Source organism: Cajanus cajan, chromosome 11 (genome assembly GCF_000230855.2).
Source record: "Cajanus cajan strain Asha chromosome 11, NIPB_CcT2T_4, whole genome shotgun sequence".
NCBI lineage: Eukaryota > Viridiplantae > Streptophyta > Magnoliopsida > Fabales > Fabaceae > Cajanus > Cajanus cajan.
Genome location: NC_138527.1, coordinates 41,485,917 through 41,506,826, shown reverse-complemented (window position 1 = coordinate 41,506,826; position 20,910 = coordinate 41,485,917). Strand labels below are relative to the sequence as shown.

Genomic DNA, 20,910 nt, shown 5'->3' with positions numbered 1-20,910 from the left:
CACCAGAAATGAGATAATTGTACGATAATGAAAAGAAAAGAATATTTTTCTTACCGGAAGTGGAAAAATAATATGAAAAGTGAAAAAGAAAAGGATAGATAAAGAAACAAATATGATATAAATATTATATTTGATCCTTTGAGTACCACCGGAAGTGGAATAATTTTATCAAGGTCATTATTGCAATGTTTAATGATGTTTGGGACAATTATATACATATAAATCCCAATTCATATGAACCCTAATTTTATAAATTAGGAATTATGATTTAATTTTTCGCTGCATGTTGTTTGTTTGGATCATGAATGAAATTCTTAATTTTGAATTATGATCAATATATTAAATCCCACATTATCGAAATGCTAATGGCAATCGCAAAAGAATTATTTTCATGAAATCGAGTGATTGAAAGAAAGTTTCCTTTTTTGAAATGCATGAATTAATATTTCAAATTGGAAAGAATTGATTTTTTCCTTTTGATCAAATTTTGGAATTCGTGACTGCGCATTCTACCCTTATGTATTTCAACGTAGAAATTAATATTTCAAATTGGAAATAATTGATTTTTCCTTTTAACCAAATTTTGGAATTTGTGACTGCGCATGTTACCTTCATGTATTTCAACGTAGAATTTCAATGTTCTCAATTTTTAAAGTATGAAGTTTTATTTTACTTTCTTTTATGAAATTCATGAATGACTTTAAATTGGGACTAGTAAAGTTTTTATTTACTTGGAATTAATTCTATGATGAATTTGTTAGTCACCAAAATGGCCAGATTTTATATTTATTTAATTCCAAATTAATGGTGATTTAATTCAATTACCCATAGAATAATGGATGCTAAATAAAATAATTGTTTGTTTATGGGTATATTGAATTCATTATTATAAGACATTTATGTATCGCCCAAAGGTTGATTAGTTGTTCTCATAATTAATGAATATAATTGTGTGTGACTTATGTGTGCTATTAAATTATTTATATACTCAAAGGTATTAGATAATTTTAATTGGTGCATGTTTAGTTGCAAAATAATGATTAAATTTATTAGCATCATTATGTTTGTATGTTGTGTGTTGATGTATCACCCAAAGGAGAGCATCAATATACTATTGATTGATGTTTGTATATATTATATGTGTAGCATGTGCTTTATGTCTCAAAACACTCATGTGAAATTTTATTATAAAGTATTTGTTCCTAATTCACTGAATTCTCTTGTAGCGTATGTTCCAATTTTAATAGGCTTAACTTCTTTGAATGGAATGAGCAAGTCTAATTTCACCTCGGTGTATTGGATCTAGACTTTGCTATATTGGAAGAGAAATGTGTTGCTATTATTGATTCTAGTAGCGATGAAGAGAAAGCCTATTATAAAGCTTGAGAAAAGTCTAACAGATTTTGCCTAATGTTCATGAGAATGACTGTTGCTGACAGTATTAAGAAAACTCTTCCCAAAACTGAAAGTGCTAAAGATTTATGGGTTTTATGGGAGAGTGCTCTCAAACAACTGATAAGTCTTTTGCTGAGACACTAATGAGTACATTAAACACCATGAAGTTTGATGGTTCATGTACTATGTATGAGCATGTCATTGAGATGACAAATATTGCAACAAGACTTAAGTCTTTTAGAATGATTACGAATGAGAACTTCCTTGGGAATGTTCTGCTTTCTTGTGGCATAAACGTTTAGGTCACATTTCTAGAGAAAGAATGGAAAGATTAATTAAAAAAAATAATAATAATAAATTCTTCCAAATCTAGATTTTATGGATCTAAATATTTGTGTGGACTGTATTAAAGGAAAACAAACAAAACATACAAAGAAAGGAGCTACAAGAAGCACTCAGCTTCTTGAAATTGTGCATACCGATATATGTGGTCCTTTTGATGTCAATTCTTTCGGAAAGGAAAAATACTTCATTACCTTTATAGATGACTATTCACGTTATGGTTATGTCTATCTATTGCATGAGAAATCTCAAGCAGTCAATGCCTTAGAAATTTACTTGAATGAAGTAGAAAGACAATTAGACAAAAAAGTAAAAGTTGTAAGATCTGATAGAGGTGGTGAGTATTATGGAAGATATAATGAAACTGGGCAACACCCAGGTCCATTTGCTAAACTTCTTCAGAAATGTGGCATTTGTGCTCAATATACAATGCCAGGTACACCACAACAAAATGGTGTATCAGAAAAGCGTAATAGAACATTAATGGATATGATTAGGAGTATGTTAAGTAATTCAACTTTACCCATATATTTGTGGATGTATGCCTTGAAAACTTCCATGTATTTGTTAAACAGGGTTCCTAGTAAGGCAGTTTCAAAGACACCTTTTGAACTGTGGACTGGTAGGACACCTAGTTTAAGGCACTTACATGTTTGGGGTTGTCAGGCAGAAATAAAGATTTATAATCCACAAGAAAAGAAATTGGATGCAAGAACAATCAGTGGATATTTCATTGGTTATCCAGAAAAATCAAAGGGGTATATGTTTTATTGTCCTAATCATAATATGAGAATTGTTGAAACTGGAAATGCAAGGTTCATTGAAAATTGTGAAGTTAGTGGGAGTACAATTCCACAGAAAGTGGAAGTCAAAGAAGTTAGAATGCAAGTTCCTTTGACTTATGCCTCTGGCAATAAAGTAAGTGTTCCTCTAATTGTTGAGTCAAACAACAATGAAGAAGAGCAACACAATAATGAACCCATGATTCATAATGAACCTATTGTAGAACAACCACAAGAAATAGCATTAAGAAGGTCACAAAGAGAAAAAAGACCAGCTATTTCGAATGACTATATGGTATATCTACATGAGTTAGAAACTGACTCAAGTATTAACGAGAATGATCTAGTTTCGTTTTTACAAGCTGTAAGTTGTGATAATTCTGAAAAGTGGTTAAATGCCATGAAAGAAGAATTAAAATCCATGGAACAAAATGATGTTTGGGACCTTGTAGAATTGCCAGAAGGTTGCAAGAGAGTTGGTTGTAAGTGGGTCTTTAAGACTAAACGTGACTCTGATGGCAACCTTGAAAGGTACAAGGCTAGACTTGTTGCTAAGGGTTTTACTCAAAAAGATGGCACTAATTACAAAGAGACTTTTTCACTCGTCTCACGAAAAGATTCCTTTAAAATTATCATAACATTAGTAGCCCATTATGACTTGGAGCTACATCAAATGGATGTGAAAATCGCCTTTCTAAATGGAAATTTGGAGGAGAATGTTTTCATGGACCAACCAATGGGGTTCTCGGTTGAAGGAAAGGAACACATGGTGTGCAAATTAAAGAAATCAATATATAGACTTAAGCAAGCTTCCCGCTAATGGTATTTAAAGTTTAATGATACCATTGTTTCCTTTGGATTTAAAGAAAAAATTGTTGATCGATGCACATATTTGAAGGTCAGTGGGAGTAAAGTTATATTTTTAATTCTGTATGTTGATGACATCTTGCTTGCAACTAATGATCTTGGTATTCTTCATGAGACTAAGAAGTTTCTCTCTAGTAACTTTGAAATGAAAGATATGGGCGAGGAAAGCTATGTGATAGGAATAGAAATATTCCGAGATAGATCACAAGGACTGTTAGGCTTGTCTCGAAAAGCATATATCAATAAAGTACTAGAGAGATTCAGGATGGAAAAGTGCTTAGCATCGCCCGTTCCAATTCAGAAAGGAGATAAGTTTAGTCTCACTCAATGTTCTAAAAATGACTTGGAACGAAAACAAATGGAAGCAATTTCGTATGCATCAGTTGTTGGGAGTATCATGTATACTCAAATTTGTACTCGACCAGATATAAGTTTTGCAGCTGGAATGTTAGGAAGATACCAAAGTAATCCGGGAATGAAACATTAGAAAGCTGCAAAGAAAGTTTTGATATACTTATAGGGAACAAAGTGTTACATGCTTACATATAGGAGGTATAATCACTTTAAGGTGATTGGATATTCAGATTTTGATTTTGCTGGATGTGTGGATTCAAAAAATCCACTATTGGCTATGTATTTCTTTTAGCTGGAGGAGCAATATCATGAAAAAGTGTAAAACAAACAATTGTTGCTTCATCGATTATGGAAGCTAAATTTGTAGCATGTTTTGAGGTTATAATTTAGACTAATTGGTTGCAGAACTTTATTTCAAGGCTTGGAATTGTCGACAGTATTGTCAAGCTGCTGAAAATGTAATTTGATAATTCTGCAGCAGTATTTTTTTTTTAAGAATGACAAGTACTCTAAGGGTGCTAAACATATGAAATTAAAGTACTTTATCGTGAAGGAAAAAGTTCAGAAACAAAGAATGTCAATAGAACATATTAGCACAAACCTTATGATAGTTGACCCTTTAACAAAGGGATTACTGCCCAAAACATTTATTGAGCATGTTAAAAATATGGGCATTATTGTTACTAATGATTGCTGAGTATTATGTTTATTTGATATTAAGTGATTGACATTTTGAGCTCATTAATGATATGTTTCTGAGTACCTGTTTTCTATGGTTTTATGCATATTTGTGTTAAAGTAATGTAAACAGGTGTTATCTTGAATAAAGATATAATGTTGGACCAATTATGTGCTCCTTATTAACGATCATATTAAGAAGAAGACTCGTTTGTAGTACACGGAAGGGACTATGTCGATTAAACTGATGTACAATCGCCATGACTCAAATTAGTTCATATTTTTAAATATGAAATTATGATGAACCCAATGTATAAAATGATTTAGCCATTTTAATGCGCATTATGTTAATTTAATTTATTTATTTATTTGTCCGTTGTGAGAAATGTCACATGAGTCAAGTGGGAGAATGTAAGATATTATGTCTCATGTGGGAAATATGTGATATATAAAGGGACTAATAAATAAATAATTAAATAATTAAAGACTAAATCATAAATGAGTTTAATGGAGCAATTATGAGAATAATTGTTATTTGATGGGAATAACAGTATTTAAGGGTTATAAATATCCACTAATGTGAAACAAGGTCCACACTCCTGATAGAAAGTATTCTCTCAAACCCTAGCCATCACGAAAGATAGAGAGTAGAAAGAAAAGTCAAAGGGAGTGAAATCTTGGTTCTCTTCTCAAGAAGATCAAAGCATTCTAAGGATCCAAGGAGTTTTCTACTATGGAGAAAGATACACACTTTCTCAAGAAGATCAAAGCACTCTAAGGATCCAAGGAGTTTTCTACTATGGAGAAAGGTACATACTTTCTTATTATTATGTGAGTATCATGAATTTCAAAGATCCTTTAATTTTCTATAATTGATGTATTAGAAAATCATAGAACTTACAGAGAATCCTGAAGGTTAGATTTAGATATTCTGAGGCATTTGCAGTGCATCTTTTTAGTTTGAAGACAGAAAGCATCAACAGGGTTGTCAATGTCTTAACCTGAAGATTCTGTGACACGCATGCATGCATGTGCTGCTTATTATTAGTGCCTTCATTGTTGAATTCTAGCATTATGAAATGCTTCACTAGTTTTTATCTCTTAATCTAATTTTCTGGGGTGAGTTCAGAATCCACTTTATTTCATTATAAAAAAAGATATATGTTGGAGAAGAGAAAATAATTTGATAGTTCATTTTTTAGTTAAAAATTATTTTTTTTAATAATATTTATAATAAATTTTTCATTATATTTAAAATATTATTTTAATAAAAAAAATCCTTTTTTTTTACTAATAAAACTAAAAACAGGTGATGAGAAGAGACAATATAAAATAGTAGTAGATGAAATAACTATGATAAGATCAATAATAATAATAATAATAACGAAAAATAAAATAAAATAAAAATATATTTCATATATATCTTCTTAATTGTTGATATTTTAGAAGTTTTGTTTCTATTATTTTGTTTTTTCAAAGTTTAAGGTGACATTAGTTTTTTCTTTGTCAATCATATTTTTACTTTTTACTTAACTTTTAATCAATTTACTCATTTATATCTGATATTCATTTATTGTAGAGTAAAAATAAAAGGGTATAATATGAATGTTCAAAACTATTTTATAAAATTTGGAAAAATTTATCATATTTTATAATTTGTGTATAAAACACTAAAATGATACTTAAAAAATAGTTGTGCTGAGGAGAGACTCTACTAAAAATAATTAATCAAAATTTTTAATAAATATTAATTATTTCAAATTTAATGAATATTTCATATCAATAACATTACACAAGATTCAATTACATTTCAAATATAAATTTTATCCATTAATACATACAAAATTATAATATAAAGACTAGACTTGCTAAAATAAATGTCTGTCAATTAATCATCGTAAATAATCTCATAAAATATGCAAGTTTCAATTATTTTTCCTTTTTATTTTGACGTTTTAGCTCGATTGGCATTTACAAAATAAAATAATAAATGCACTTTCCTTATTGTGTTTTAAATATTTATTATCGAGAAATAAAATAATAAAAAATACAAATGAGAGAGAATTTAATTAATATAAAAGATAAAAAAAAGTATGTTCAAATGCATAAAACTTACATGAAGTATTATAAATATTGTAACGACCCGGCTGGTCACTACACACTACAACTCGACTGGTCACTACACACTACATAGTACACCTGAAAATCGGAGAGAAAGGAATAAATATATACATATAGTGTCTAGAATATACATATATACATGGTCCAAGTCTGACTAGATTCAAAATATACAAAAATACATCCAAAGTTACTACACCAAGTAGCTGAAACAACAAAACATCATCAAGGATCAGCTCCGCCTGCCAGCTGCGGACTCACCACTAGCCACCAACCTATCCCTGCTCTGCTCCCATACATAGTATGATCATCGCAGTCCAAAACCACATGGAAACAACAAAGGGTAAGCTAGTATAAAGAGAACAACGTATAACAAAATTTAAGTAATATGAACAGCTACAACTATCAACACTTCGTCAGCATACATCTCATCAGTTGTACAGCATAATCAGCAATAAGCACACAATGCGTCGTCACGCATATCATCTCGGAGATCTCCTACTACAGTTCAGCCTTACGGCCTACATTAACTCAGCCTTACGGCCTACAACAACTTAGCCTTACGGCCTACAATAACTCAGCCTTACGGCCTACAACAACTCAGCCTTACGGCCTACAACAATTTATATCAACATACAACACAGCATAACTTTACAGCACAACATATCATCTTACAGCACATCGAAACATCTTACAACAATATACATCTAATACAGCTCAACATCATCGAACAACATTTTTAGTTGGTCATCACATTATATTCATCAATTTCAGCTTATACTCATCATAAAACAACTTCTAATAGCATTTAGTGAAATTAAAATCTTCGCGCCCGGCGCACTCGTGGTTGCGCCCAGCGCGGTACAACCAGAGAGCACCAGGGGCGCGTTGGCATTCCCGCGCCCGGCGGGACTCAGCCAGAGAGCCCAAGGCTCACACGCGCCCGACGCAATACCAATTGCGCCCAGCGCATGCCAGGCAGAGACTCCAAGGAGTCTCACGCGCCCGGCGTGCCTAAACCCGCGCCCGGTGCGGGGAAGGTAGAGACCTCCCCAAGGTCTCACACCCAGCGCAATTCAAATTGCGCCTAGTGCCCTCAAGGCAGAGACTCTCAAGGAGTCTCACGCCCAGCACGACAAGGGTCGCGCTCAGCGCAGAATCAAAAAGCCCAAAACAGGTTACAACTGGTATCGCGCCCAGCGCGATCAAAGTCACGCCCAACGCGGACCAACCAGAGACCCACATCCTCAAACGCGCCCGGCGCACCCATCATTGCGCCCGACGGGCTTGCCTAAATGGAGTCCCCTAGTGGCCACGCTCCCGGCGCGAAGAACGGCGCTCAGCGCGAAGCTCGGTAGCAACTTCACCAAGTTCGAAAGTTTGCCCAAAACCTGCAAGAATCCACTTTCCAGCACATGCAATCCAGCCAAGATACCATATTTTCATCCAAGAGTTCAAAAATAACATCTTTTTACACATGCATCCACAAATCAAAGAAAAACCAAGAATTTTCTCAAAACCCCAAAGACCCCAAAAACTCAAATTTTCACCCGATTAGTAAAGAATCAACAATCATAAACAACCAAATGAGTTCTTAGACCCATTTTCAGCCAAAACGCAACAAGAAAACTAGCTTCCCTTACCTCGGGCAAGGATTTCGAGCTTCCAAAAAGAGAAACGGAGAAGAAGGTTGAAGAAGGGCTTGAACGGATGAGGAAGGAGAATGAAGAAATCCGTACACCAGCTAGCAATCCAACTACTCAACACCACCACCTTGAATCCAAGAAATCGAAAGTGAAACATCAAAATGAGAAGAAGAGAGTGGGAGTTTAGAGTAAAGGAGTGAGACTTTCGTGAGTAAGAGTGAAAGGGTAGAAATGGGAAGGAGAAAAAAGAAAGGGACCTCACAAATATTGTTATAGTTATCTTTTCATCAGAATTAAAATTTTATTTTAATAATGTACATAATAAAAAATATTTAAATTTGCATGTTATATATAAATTATGGCATTATATATAAGTTTTCTCCGTTAAAAAGTTGTACAAAATAGTTCCTCTAATTTTATATGTAAGATCCAAACTAAGAATTAATCCAAATATATATATATATATATATATATATATATATATATATATATATTTTGCAAAAGGTCCTTTATTAAAATCATTTATCTTAATTTTATAAAATTTAATAAAGTATAAATTTCACTAATATTAAAGATAGTTTTAAAAGAAAATTATAAGTTTAAGACAAATTTAATACTATTAATTAAATTAACTAATTTTTTCTTCTATTTATAATGAATTAGATAACTAAATTTTATATAAAAAACTACATAAAACAATATTTTTTAATAATTTTTTTAACATTTCTCATATAGTCATACACAAAATTCTTAAATGTTAAGCAAAAATGAACGTAAGAAAAGTATAACCTAATAATACAACGAGACAGAGGCAGAGGTTGCCGACAAGCCCATTTAGTCCAAGAATGTTCCTGCTCATACTATCGTGTTTTTTTCGTCGATATTGCAAAAATATTATTATTTTGACTATCTCATTTTCGTGACACAACTCATTTTGGCACACAATTTTTTTCTTTTTTTTCTAAATTAAAATAATTCCTTTCCTGAGATGAGAATCATGTTCCATTTTGACGTAACTTAAACAATTGTCAAATTGTCATGGAAAGACAAGACCGAGTAAAGCTTGACGGTGGTTAATCATATCCTCCTAAACCACTTGTTTTAGTCACTTATCCTTCAATAAAGTCATGTTATTATTAAATTAATTAATTACCGTTAGCGTCATTTAATTTTAATTAATGAGTTGCCATGTTTCCCTGAATTCCAAGGCTCAAACTACCAAGTGGAAAAGAGTAGCCCTGTCGGGTTATACAAAGTGATAAACGCACATTTATGTTGGATTAATCTTTAACTTTTTTTCATTTTTTTAATTTGTTAGATATGAGTCAATTGCCGAACTCTTTAAAAAAGAATTTCAATCAAATTACAGGATATAAAATACATTTTTTTTCATCATTTATATATAGTCTCTTCTCAAATTTTTCTTTTTTTTAAAAAATTAATGTAAATGAATTAAGAAATATCTAATAGATATAATTTTGGACTGAAAGAATTTTATTTAGTATTTCATTATACTAAATTTATTACTGTATCTTATATTTTACAAATAAGTAAAGATTTGATAAAAATCAATTGGGTAATAAGAGTTGGATCTAATTAAGGGATGTTTTATGTGAATTTTGTATAACAGATTCATTGATGATATTTAGGAAAAAGGACAATAACAAACTATTTTTCAAATTATAAAGACTGAAAAAAATATCTTTGAATTAGAAAAAAAAAAACTTACCTCAAATTTAATAGATTAAAAATATATTTAAAATTTTAGTATATTAGTCTTATTTACATGTACAAGGAGGTTTAAAAAATTATGATTATTAAATAAATTAGTAATATTTATTATATTTATCATGCCATGTATTTATTATCAAAAAAATCAATTTTCACTAATATAAAATTATAATTTTATGTTAATTATATATGTATATAATTCCAAAATTAATTACAAGGTCAGCTTTTATTTTCATTATTCGAATTTGTTTCAATCTCTTCTAGATGGTGCCACTCCCTCCTTCAAATCTCAATGAATGGTTAATGTAGTACTGTTCACGTTTCCATGTGGCCATGAATAAAAGAGAAACTTTTCTTCCTTTTTCCTTGCTCAATTCGACTTGTGTGCGGTTGTACTTTTCCTATTGCTCAAAAAGTTTTTAGCTTTTATTATTATTTTCAGTTTATAAGCTAATCACAGTCAAAGGAATGAGTTAAGAGAAGAAGTACTATTTTCTCTTCACGTTACACCCCAACGCGTTGCTTCTTCATTTTCAAAAGTTGAAAACTCAGAATTGTTATCTTCACACATAGTGCTAGTTTGCTGGTCTGCATCCTCCTCATCCTCATCTTTGTGGGTCAATGTCTTCACTCTTCTTCTTCTTTATTTTTTATTAAGTATTTGTCAGTTTCTAAATCAGTACATATATATATATAGAGAGAGAGAATATAACTGTATAAGGTGGATCAGCTAACCAATGGGTCTACAGCTGTCCCTGACATGATGAAATCTTAGTTTACTTTAGTTGTCCATTTTAACTAAGCATCCATTTAATGTAAGTGTCAATTTCTGTTTATTTAATGATAAGGTTGTTCCTTGTTACTGACACCTCACCATTTGTGGGGTCACTAGCACATCTTGGCTGTGATTATACGCTTTATTTTTATTTTATCCATCATGGTTTTTTAATTTCCATTCTTTCATCACTTTTGGTGTCTGCAAATGTGTATTTATTAGCTTCTGCATTTGAGGCATGCTAAATCTAAATCAAACATATGTAGCTCTAGCAGATGATATTATTTGTATCATTGTTCCAATTTTTTATTAAAAAAATCCGGGTTAGTATTGTTATTAATTATTTCATTGCTTGCTTGGTTGAATTGAATGTGCTGATTTTCTGTAAGTTAATGTGTAACATTGATGTTTTTGTTTGATGTTGCCCTGGCCTCTCATGATTTATATTTTTTAGTGAAAATGACATATGGTTTTATTGGACTTGCTTTTGGGTTTGTAACGAAATTTCAACTTAGTGTGTTGTGTTTTATACTTTTATTATTATCAGAAAATTGCGACGTGGTGTGAGGACCAGCAGTGCAATTTTCCTTCTACAAGTTGCGGTTGTGGATGTGTTGCTGAGATGTTCACACATTTTCTGTCTTTTTCTGCTTGGTTCCAATAGGGATCTTCCTCCTCATCGACATTCAATTAACCCCATTTTTCGTATTCTTACAAACGCCTCATATTTAAATATTAACTGCCAAATAAATGTCAGTGACTGGTTCCATATTTAAGAAGTTGTGCTTCCAAAGTCCAGAAGAATACGCAAGTGTGTTTTTGGGTTCTGTTTTGGTCTTTTGATCAAAAACAATGAAGGCGAGGAGAGGAAAACGTTCTGAGGTGAGGCTTAACCTTAGCATGCTTTGAATGTTGCTTTAGATTGAAACCTTGTTCTTGCAGTCTTCATCATTTCATTTTATTGCAGGCCTTCTGGCCTTCCATTGTGATGAAGAAATGGTTGAACATCAAGCCTAAGGTCAATGATTTTAGTGAAGATGAAGTGGACACTGAAACTGAGAGTGAAGATGATGGTATGCTATGAGTTTTATTTCACCATAATCGTTTTTTCCGTTTTAGCTTGATAGTTTTCAATTTTTCTCATTTGGTTCTTTGGGTTTTTGTCCAGCTTGCTCTCTTAGAGGCTCAAGATTGAGTGTGGGTGAAGATAATCCACTTAGAACAGAAGGGATTCAATCCATATTCCCAAGTCAAACATCAGGCAATTCTCCATTCCTTTTGAGAAATCTAGTTCTTTGTGGAATACCAACGGAAAAAGAAAAAGATCCATTTAATTGCGATTTAAAAATTGTTCGACTTTTTCTTTGCTCTTATAGACCTTATTCCATTCTTGGTGGTTAGAAATTTATAATAGTTGCTTTTTATGGAATCAAGAATCTAAATAACATCTTGTCATGCCTTCATAACTTTGTTCCCATCTTTTGGTAGAAATTTGAGTTTTTAACTGGAGCCAAACTTGGCCATGCTACACATAACTTTGTGATGTTTTTGATGCAACTATGAGCTGAAAAATTGATAGAAAAGGTTGTCTAAGCATTTTTTCTTGTGTTGTATTTAGAAGACAAAAAGACTTTTTACATCAACCATCTTGGTTAGTTTTCTGAATTCAAGTGATTTTGTTTTCATCACCTGACACCATCATCCGTGATTTGGTTTTGTAATTCAGTTGCATCTTATAAGGGCCACAAGACAAGACATAGAAGAGGAAAATCAGAAACTCTGCGTGCTCAGTACATTGACACGAAGGAAGTGAGGTATGGTGGTAACCTGGTTATGCAGCATGACATTTAAAGTTATCAATTTAAGGATATCAATGAAATACATCTTAAATTTGGTTATTCTTCAGGGTTACAATTGGCACTTGGAATGTTGCTGGAAGACATCCATGTGAGGATCTTGAGATTGATGACTGGCTTTGTACTGAAGAGCCAGCTGATATTTACATTCTTGGGTCAGTAGTTGCTGATGCTTCATTATTTCTATTGAATCTTTATGTTCTGTATACCAAATTTGCCGTACATATCTTTGAATGGTACCTTGTACCTTCACCTGTTTGTACTTTGATGACATTTGTGGGTCCTACTTTTTCTTCTGACTTCTGACGCATTCACAAATTTTTTTAAGATGCACTAATTAACATTTTATTGAGGCTTCACATACGTTTTCCAGAATAGCTTTTTAGTGGTTGGTTTATGTAACGTACATGCATGAAATTATGCGTTCGTGTTGGGATACGATGCACGACAGTTACTATCTTCAGTGCCCCCTTTGATGATTGTTGTCATTTCTGGTTCTGTATATATCATCTAGAGGAAATTACAGCGACACTCCTTAATTTTCGTGACATTGCACACAATCTCCTTGTTCTTTTTAATTACAATAACTTCCATTATTGGGAGACACACGGTGTAATGTTTTTCAAACGAATTAAGACGGGTTTGTGTAATGTCTAAGGAGTGCTAGTATAATGTTTTTCAAACAATTAAGGAGGTTAGTGTAGGAATAGAAAAACAAGGGTATACATGCAATTTTACGAAATCTCAGGAGTTTTGGTGCAATTCACTCTATCATTTACTGCATGGTGTTCTTGTAACTAAAATCTTCGTGGCGATTCACAGTTTCCAGGAGGTGGTTCCACTGAATGCTGGAAATGTTCTAGGCGCTGAAGATAATACACCTATACCAAAATGGGAGGCAATCATTCGAAGATCTCTAAACAAATCTTCTGAGCCTGACAGTAAACACAAAAGCTACAGTGCCCCTCCTTCTCCAGTGTTAAGAACTTCTTCTGCGGCTGATATTCTAGCAGACACTATAGATGCTGATAATCCAATTGATATGATGATTGAGGAGTATGTAGCAACCGTTGACAATAATGAAGTGGAACAACAAGAAGTGAAAAACATAATTGATATAGAGAATAACTTACAGTTAAGGAGAATATATGGCATTGATATTAACTGGCCTGAGCGTTCATTAGATGCAGTCCCCCAAATTATTGATTCCAATTCAAAGTTGCGGAGAGTACTAAGCAGCTCAGCCAGAATTGGCTTTAACAGAAGTGAGAGTACTTTGATATATGGTGTTGGACTGAAACGTTCACACCACAGTTCTGGAAATTTGGGCTTGTTATGGGATGAACAGCAAGTGATACCTGAAGTTGTTGATGTCTCTGAAGTGTTGTCAGCTGAGGATGATGATGCTTTTAATGAATTACCTAATAACCAAGATGATAATGAATTAGGTACCATGAAATCATGTCAAAGTCCAAGGTATGTCCGGATTGTGAGCAAGCAAATGGTAGGGATATATGTATCTGTTTGGGTGCAGAGGAGGTTGAGAAGGCACATTAATAATTTGAGTGTTTCCCCGGTTGGAGTTGGACTTATGGGCTACATGGGAAACAAGGTAAGACATGTTTCACCCTGAATGAGACATCATTATGGCAGACATGTTTCAAAGCATTCCTGGCCATGAGAAATTTCATGCAAGTGTTAATTGACTAGGCTTCATAAACACTACAGAATTAAGTACTAGTATTTGACTCATGTAATAACAAAGTCTAGTGTATTTTTATGATCACTAACCAATTAACCATCAGTGCAAGTAGTCTTTATACACTGGTCAATGTGATGACACATTCTCACTGATGCAGGGGTCGGTTTCGATTAGTATGTCTCTCTTTCAGTCACGTCTGTGCTTTGTGTGTTCCCATCTGACTTCTGGTCAGAAGGGAGGGGCTGAACATAGGCGAAACTCTGATGTTAATGAAATTCTGAGACGCACTTGCTTCTCATCTGTCTTTGATGCAGATCAACCACAAACAATTCCATCTCATGAGTAAGCTTTACTATATGATCAAAGTTTTCTTTCCTTTGCAGTTTTATGCAAAGTTCTCCTGAAAGATTCTGTGTTCATTGAGTGTTGTTTCTTGCTAACAGCCAGATTTTCTGGTTTGGGGATTTGAATTATCGTATCAATATGTTGGATTCTGAGGTCAGAAAATTGGTGGCTCTAAAGAAGTGGGATGAGCTCATGAATAATGATCAGGTGAGACTTCAACCTGCAAAATATGCTAGTTTTTCAGTTTTTACATGGTATTTCTCAAAGTCTAAAGTGATCTGTATTATAAAAGATTTCATGTTATATACATTTCTTTATAATGAATGCAATTTATCACAGAGGAATATAACTTCTAATTGGTTTTCCTAATTTGTAGCTAAGCAAAGAATTGCGTATTGGGCATGTATTTGATGGATGGAAAGAGGGGTTGATAAACTTCCCACCCACTTACAAGTATGAGATTAACTCTGATAGATATGTCGGTGAGAGCCCAAAAGAAGGTGAAAAAAAGAGATCTCCAGCCTGGTAAGTGCAAGACAACAGGGTTATGAACCTATGAATATTTTGTATGTACATCATATATCATAATAACTTAATAACTATTGAATAGGCAAAGTAAGATGCAGTAGTTTAATCTGGGTAAGAATATGCAGGTGTGATCGTATATTGTGGCTAGGAAAAGGAATAAAACAACTACAATATGGACGTGCAGAAATTAAGCTCTCTGATCATAGACCAGTTAGTTCAATCTTCTTGGTTGAAGTTGAAGTATTTGACCATCGCAAACTAAAGAGAGCTTTAAATTTCACTAGTGCAGCAGTACACCCAGAGATCTTTCTTGATGAAGATGGAGAAATATAATCATATTAGACATTCATTGAAGTACAATCATATTATAACCGGTAAATACACTTCTATTTTTTCATTACAACAATCCAATTCATCACACGCTGTGTAGGATATGCTTCTGAATAGATAACATAGAAAAGGACTAATACATCATTATGCATTTCAAATGTATGATTTGGTTGATCATAACTAAATTCAGTTCTAAACAATTGACTTGATTTTTGAGAATTCTGTGTATAAACTGAGGCTATTTATAAATAAGAATGATCAATCTCTTTTGTTCAAAACGACTATTTAGTTAACTGGAAAATTAACAGACAACTTTGCTTTCTAGAATTAGCTAAAACTACCAGCTTAGCACTTGCTAACAGTGTGTTAGAGTTTGTGCTTGTATATGATTTAGCTTTGTATGCATGTGTTAACATGGATTTATTTTCAAGCAGGGTGTTAAAATCTTGGCTCTTTTTGAAGTAATGTTGCGAATGTGAGACAACCGAACTGTTATACTCTTTTCTAAACTGAGCTTCAAGGTGTCAAATTCAAGGAATACACTTCTAAGCAGAATGAAGCCTCCTTTGAGATTAACTGGGATATCAAGAATTTTGCTAATCTAAGTTGCATAGGAAACCATTAAACTGTATATAGTCATACAAAAGGATGATTATAGGATTTTTTTTTTTTAATCCCTATTCGATTTTGGCCTCATCAGTTGTGCTTCCCATTTATTTTATCTTTTGGGCAATAAACATTGGTGTGGGTGGTTTTTCTGTAACAGTACACAAGTTCTATGTAAACTCATTGATTTGATTTGAGCATTGGTTTTCTGAAATGACCTTGGCTGGTTTCAGCCTGATTGTTGCAAGTTACATATTACCATTTTGCTTCAACACATGCTATGCACGTCTAGTTCTTATTATCGTTCTTTGCTCCCCCTTCACAAAGTTGCCCCTTAAAAACCTCATGAATTCCGTACTGCTTTACATATAAAGTAATTAAGGGTTATGTGCCATTAAATTTGGTTATTTGGATGAGATCGATCAATATCATCCAGCATATCATTTGGTCATTTTTATCATTGTTATCTGAAAACAAGATTGAATTAGAGAAATGATAATTCTACAACTAAGAGGAAGAAAGAGATAGAAACTCAAAATGTTATAAATGACATGATAAACTCAAAATGTAATTAAAATGTAACATCAATATTGTAAACATACCAACTTAGAATTTTGATGTAAGTCTAACTTAATCTTAAAAATTAGCTAAGGTTGTTCTCCACTTGCATAATATTTACTGTCTATATCACTAGTCTATTCATTGCAGAACCGATCTGTCAAATAACAGCTTACGGGATTTCCCTTTTCATTCTTTTTTTTTGATTTTTTTTTCACTAAAGCCTGTACCAAAAGAAAGAAATTATCTCCAAACAGAATTTAAAAAACAACAAGTCAAGTTGGTTGTATCAACTCTTGGTGAAACCGAAAGCACCTGGTAAAATTCTCCAACCTAAAGTTGGTTTGAAAATTTAGAAAAACACTAACGAACGGAACATGGAAACATCTACATCAAACTTTTTAGTCTACACACATAGAGATAGAGCATAAGATAAGACTGCTGCAGCATTCCCTCTCCCTCTCCCTTTTTCATCATTTCCTTCGATGGAGCGTACGAGACTCTCGCTCATCTTGATTTCTGTATTGTTCAATGGCATAACTCTAAGTGGTGCTGAACTTCTTGTTCATGACTACTACAAGGAGAAGTGTCCCTTAGCTGAAGACATCGTGAGACACAACGTTGAGGTGGCAGTCTTAAAAGATCCTCGGTTGGCAGCCTCGCTACTTCGCTTGCACTTCCACGATTGTTTTGTCATGGTATCTAACCATTTCATTTTTCATGGTCCATCATTCTCTCTTTGATTTAACTTCTATTTTTCTTGCATTGTTCTATATAAGGGGTGCGATGCATCGGTGCTTTTGGATAATATTGAGGGCATGACAAGTGAAAAGCTGGCTGGACCAAATCTGAACTCTCTACGTGGATTTGAGCTCATAGACAAGATTAAGTATTTGCTAGAAGAGGAATGTCCCATTACTGTTTCATGTGCTGACATCCTTGCCATGGCTGCACGTGACGCGGTTGAATTGGTAAACACTTCTTTGTATCGAGTCAAATGCATGTTTTATGTATTATTATTATTATTATTATGTTTTTGCTTCACAACAATTTCTATTGTTTGTTTTTGAAGAGAGGAGGACCAAGATGGGAGGTATTGCTAGGGAGGAAGGATTCTCTAGAGTCAAGTTTTAGTGGGGCTAACTTATTCATCCCTGCACCAAATTCCTCTTTAGAGATTCTCATAAATAATTTTAAGCAACAAGGCCTTGACATAGAAGACTTGGTAGTTCTATCAGGTATATTCATTAGATAAAACTTGGTAATTGATTCTATTAAATAACAATACATACCATGATTAACACTCCCATTCCGATAGGAAAGTAATACTAATATTACTTCGATACTGTATTTATAATAACCAGTTAAAAAAAAAGAGATTAAACATCTAATCACATAAAGTTCCTGCTTGACAAAAAACAGGTAGCCATACTATAGGAAGAGCAAGATGTCTAAGCTTCAGGCAGAGGATATATGAAGCCAAAGAGGAATATCACTGTGGCTATGATCGTTATAAGCGATACACAAACTTCAGGAGAATCCTGAAGTCTATATGCCCTGTTGAAGGAAGGGACAGCAAATTTGCACCCCTGGATTTTCAAACTCCAAAGAGGTTTGATAACCACTACTTCATAAACATTCTTGAAGGGAAGGGCTTGTTGGGTTCTGATAATGTTCTGATCAGCCAGGACTTGGATGGAAAAATTACAGAGCAGGTGTGGGCTTATGCCTCCAATGAAAAACTTTTCTTTGCTTCATTTGCTAAATCTATGATTAAGATGGGAAACATCAATGTTCTTACAGGAAATGAAGGAGAAATTAGGAGGCATTGTAGGTTTGTCAATGCTTAGTTGTTATGTATCGCATATGGCTTGTAATAGACTTATTGAGACGTAATCTTATTACTTTGCACCTTTTCATCAACCTCAACAAAAACAGAACAATCGAATTTCAATTCCACATGAAACTTGTTATTTACGATGTTTAGAGAACATAAATCTAGACAAAACGCAATTGATGTTAATGCAGAAAAATATTACAAAAATAATTATTCGTACAAGGATAAAAATAATTAAAAGATAAGGGCATCAGTTCTCCAAGGTGATATATCATCAATGAATTTATTCAGACGCAAATTACCCATTTGTTACTATGAGATTCATCACATGCCCATTTGAAACGAGAGAAAACTTGGTTAACTTCTATGGCCTCAAATCAGAAGCTAGAACACAGCTATGAAAATGAAATTAAAAATTGTTTAGAAAAAGAATTCAGTATCCCTCTCCAACAAATATTAATGATATTCAACCTAACTTGATATTTTTACAAAAGTGGCGAACACAACAGAGACTCGGCTCCGGCACCATGCGATGCTACTTTGTGAGAACAGGGAATGAGGTTTGTGACATTATAATTCTTGAAATAACAAAATAAAGACTAAATTGATCCATACATAATAATTTGATTGAATATATAGTGTTTTTATAATTTTAGAAAATAAATTAATACTTGTGAGTTGTGACTTCGTGAATAAAGTTAACGCAAGATAAAATATAAGTTCAGTATCCACTCATTGAATATGGTTTTAAAATTTTATTTAAACTAATTCTGTTTTACTACAATGTGGTGAATTCTATTTGTAGATTGCCACTAGGCAGCAACACTTATAGTATTAACTTAATTGTGTTTTTATCTCTTAAATATAGCAATTGTCCGATTTTGATCCTCAAAATTTTAATTAGACAATTTTAGTTCTAAAAGATTCAAATTGTGTAATTTTGCTCATTTAATTTTTAATTGAATAATTTTAGTCCCTTAAATATTATAATTATGTGAATTTTAATATTTTCCATTAAAAATTTAATAATTTTAATATATATATATATATATATATATATAATATTTTAAAATTATATAATTATTTGTCATTAACGCATATATATTCATTTTTAATAAATAAATAAAATTTATATATTATTATTTTTATGATATTACTAATAAATTAATATCAATAATATTATTAGTATATTTATAGATAAACTATTAATATATACTAAGTCATATTTATTAAATTATTAGTTTATCTATAAATATACTAAAAATATTATTGATATTAATTTATCAATAATATTAAAATATTAATAATATATAAATTTTATTTATTTAATAATAATAAATATATATCACTTGATATATTAACAAAAAAATAATATAATATACATTAATTTAAATAAGTAAACAAGTGTATAATTTTAAAATATTATATATATATATATATTCTAAAATTACTAAATTTTAAATAAAAAAGACTAAAATCGCACAATTATAATAGTATAAGAACTAAAACTATTCAATTAAAAATTAAGGGACTAAAATCATATAATTATAATTTTTTAGAGACTAAAATTACCCAATTAAAATTTTAGTGATTAAAATTGCACAATTATAATATTTAAAGGATAAAAACGCAATCATATAATATTTCATCAAGTTAACCAGAGGTATTGTAAATTACAGTGTTGCTAATATACAATTAGGTTTTACACTTTAAAAAATTTGAACTAAGGTCCTTTTGTCACACTCTTGCATTCGAGAATCATATCATATCATATGTCAACCAACGGCAAACTGGCTAAGGACTACTTTGAGAATGTCCTGGTTCATTTGTCACTATTAGATCTGGGCCATCTTATGTCAGATACCAAACACCCCAAATTATTAGAGAACCCTTTAATCAGATAATTACCAATTGGCTCTTTAATTACTTTTTTCTCATTGTTCATCATCACCTTTAGACCATGGCAATAATGGCACGGCGATACAGAAGAGTAAACTACACTTCAAGTTTGGAGTAAAATTCCTTTTATCAGACTTTAGCATTTTAGAATCGTTTGTTCAAGCAATGACTGAGAGCTACTTTCAGGCATATATGCCAAATTATATTAATCTATCATCATCCATAACATCAGATATTTAAACACAACAAAATGTTGATAACAACACAACGAGCGTAAAAATTGTAAGAACTAAGAAGGAAAAGATAAGTCTAAAGTAAAGCAGACATTAATTGATCAAATTATCAATTCATTGTTGAACAATGCTACCATCATGAATAGGCCAAATAGTTTCACCCAGTTTGTTACAGAAAGAATTGTTAACTGCAGGAAATAGTTTTTGTGTTTGTAATAATCATCTCCTGAATTTACAACTATGACAACCTCTCGGTTGCAGAAGGGGCTATGATTAATTTATTTAAAGAAAATAAAACAAGCACTTTAACATTATATTATAATCGTTT

The 20,910-nt window shown here is 32.3% G+C and overlaps 2 protein-coding genes and 1 non-coding gene across 6 annotated transcripts; 2 read left to right on the top strand and 1 right to left on the bottom strand.

Annotated features, from left to right (window-relative positions):
• Positions 1-10,326: 10,326 nt before the first annotated feature.
• On the top strand, positions 10,327-17,218 carry LOC109800886 (type I inositol polyphosphate 5-phosphatase 2). Of its 4 annotated transcripts, none has more exons than XM_020361802.3 (12): positions 10,327-10,526; positions 11,236-11,570; positions 11,656-11,761; positions 11,857-11,949; positions 12,415-12,502; positions 12,595-12,699; positions 13,367-14,156; positions 14,404-14,588; positions 14,690-14,798; positions 14,968-15,116; positions 15,245-15,493; positions 15,884-16,269. In XM_020361802.3, the coding sequence occupies exons 2-11, from the start codon at positions 11,541-11,543 to the stop codon at positions 15,450-15,452; spliced, it is 1,863 nt and encodes a 620-aa protein (XP_020217391.1). In that variant the 5' UTR covers positions 10,327-10,526; positions 11,236-11,540; the 3' UTR covers positions 15,453-15,493; positions 15,884-16,269. The 4 variants fall into 4 exon arrangements, with proteins under 4 accessions (XP_020217391.1, XP_082922394.1, XP_082922395.1 ...); XM_083066268.1 differs by lacking the exon at positions 10,327-10,526 and adding an exon at positions 10,637-10,728; XM_083066269.1 differs by lacking the exons at positions 10,327-10,526; positions 15,884-16,269 and adding exons at positions 10,820-11,011; positions 17,195-17,218.
• Positions 16,418-18,536, top strand: LOC109801355 (Peroxidase superfamily protein). The gene is made up of 4 exons (XM_020362406.3): positions 16,418-17,311; positions 17,393-17,584; positions 17,686-17,851; positions 18,036-18,536. Exons 1-4 carry the CDS (start codon positions 17,099-17,101, stop codon positions 18,461-18,463), a joined length of 999 nt encoding a protein of 332 aa, XP_020217995.1. The 5' UTR covers positions 16,418-17,098; the 3' UTR covers positions 18,464-18,536.
• A 156-nt stretch (positions 18,537-18,692) lies between these two features.
• LOC145953633 (small nucleolar RNA Z101) lies at positions 18,693-18,787 on the bottom strand. Its single transcript, XR_014430916.1, has one exon. It is a non-coding gene; the product is annotated as a small nucleolar RNA Z101 (small nucleolar RNA).
• Positions 18,788-20,910: the final 2,123 nt, after the last annotated feature.

Excerpts from the sequence above, each read along its gene's own strand:
- LOC109800886 (XM_083066269.1), top strand. The coding sequence starts at position 11,541 with ATGAAGGCGAGGAGAGGAAAACGTTCTGAG. Across the intron at positions 11,762-11,856 it reads AACTGAGAGTGAAGATGATG|CTTGCTCTCTTAGAGGCTCA; the intron begins GTATGCTATGAG and ends GTTTTTGTCCAG. Across the intron at positions 14,157-14,403 it reads TGGGCTACATGGGAAACAAG|GGGTCGGTTTCGATTAGTAT; the intron begins GTAAGACATGTT and ends TCACTGATGCAG.
- LOC109801355 (XM_020362406.3), top strand. The coding sequence starts at position 17,099 with ATGGAGCGTACGAGACTCTCGCTCATCTTGATTTCTGTATTGTTCAAT. Across the intron at positions 17,312-17,392 it reads TCCACGATTGTTTTGTCATG|GGGTGCGATGCATCGGTGCT; the intron begins GTATCTAACCAT and ends GTTCTATATAAG. Across the intron at positions 17,585-17,685 it reads CACGTGACGCGGTTGAATTG|AGAGGAGGACCAAGATGGGA; the intron begins GTAAACACTTCT and ends TTGTTTTTGAAG.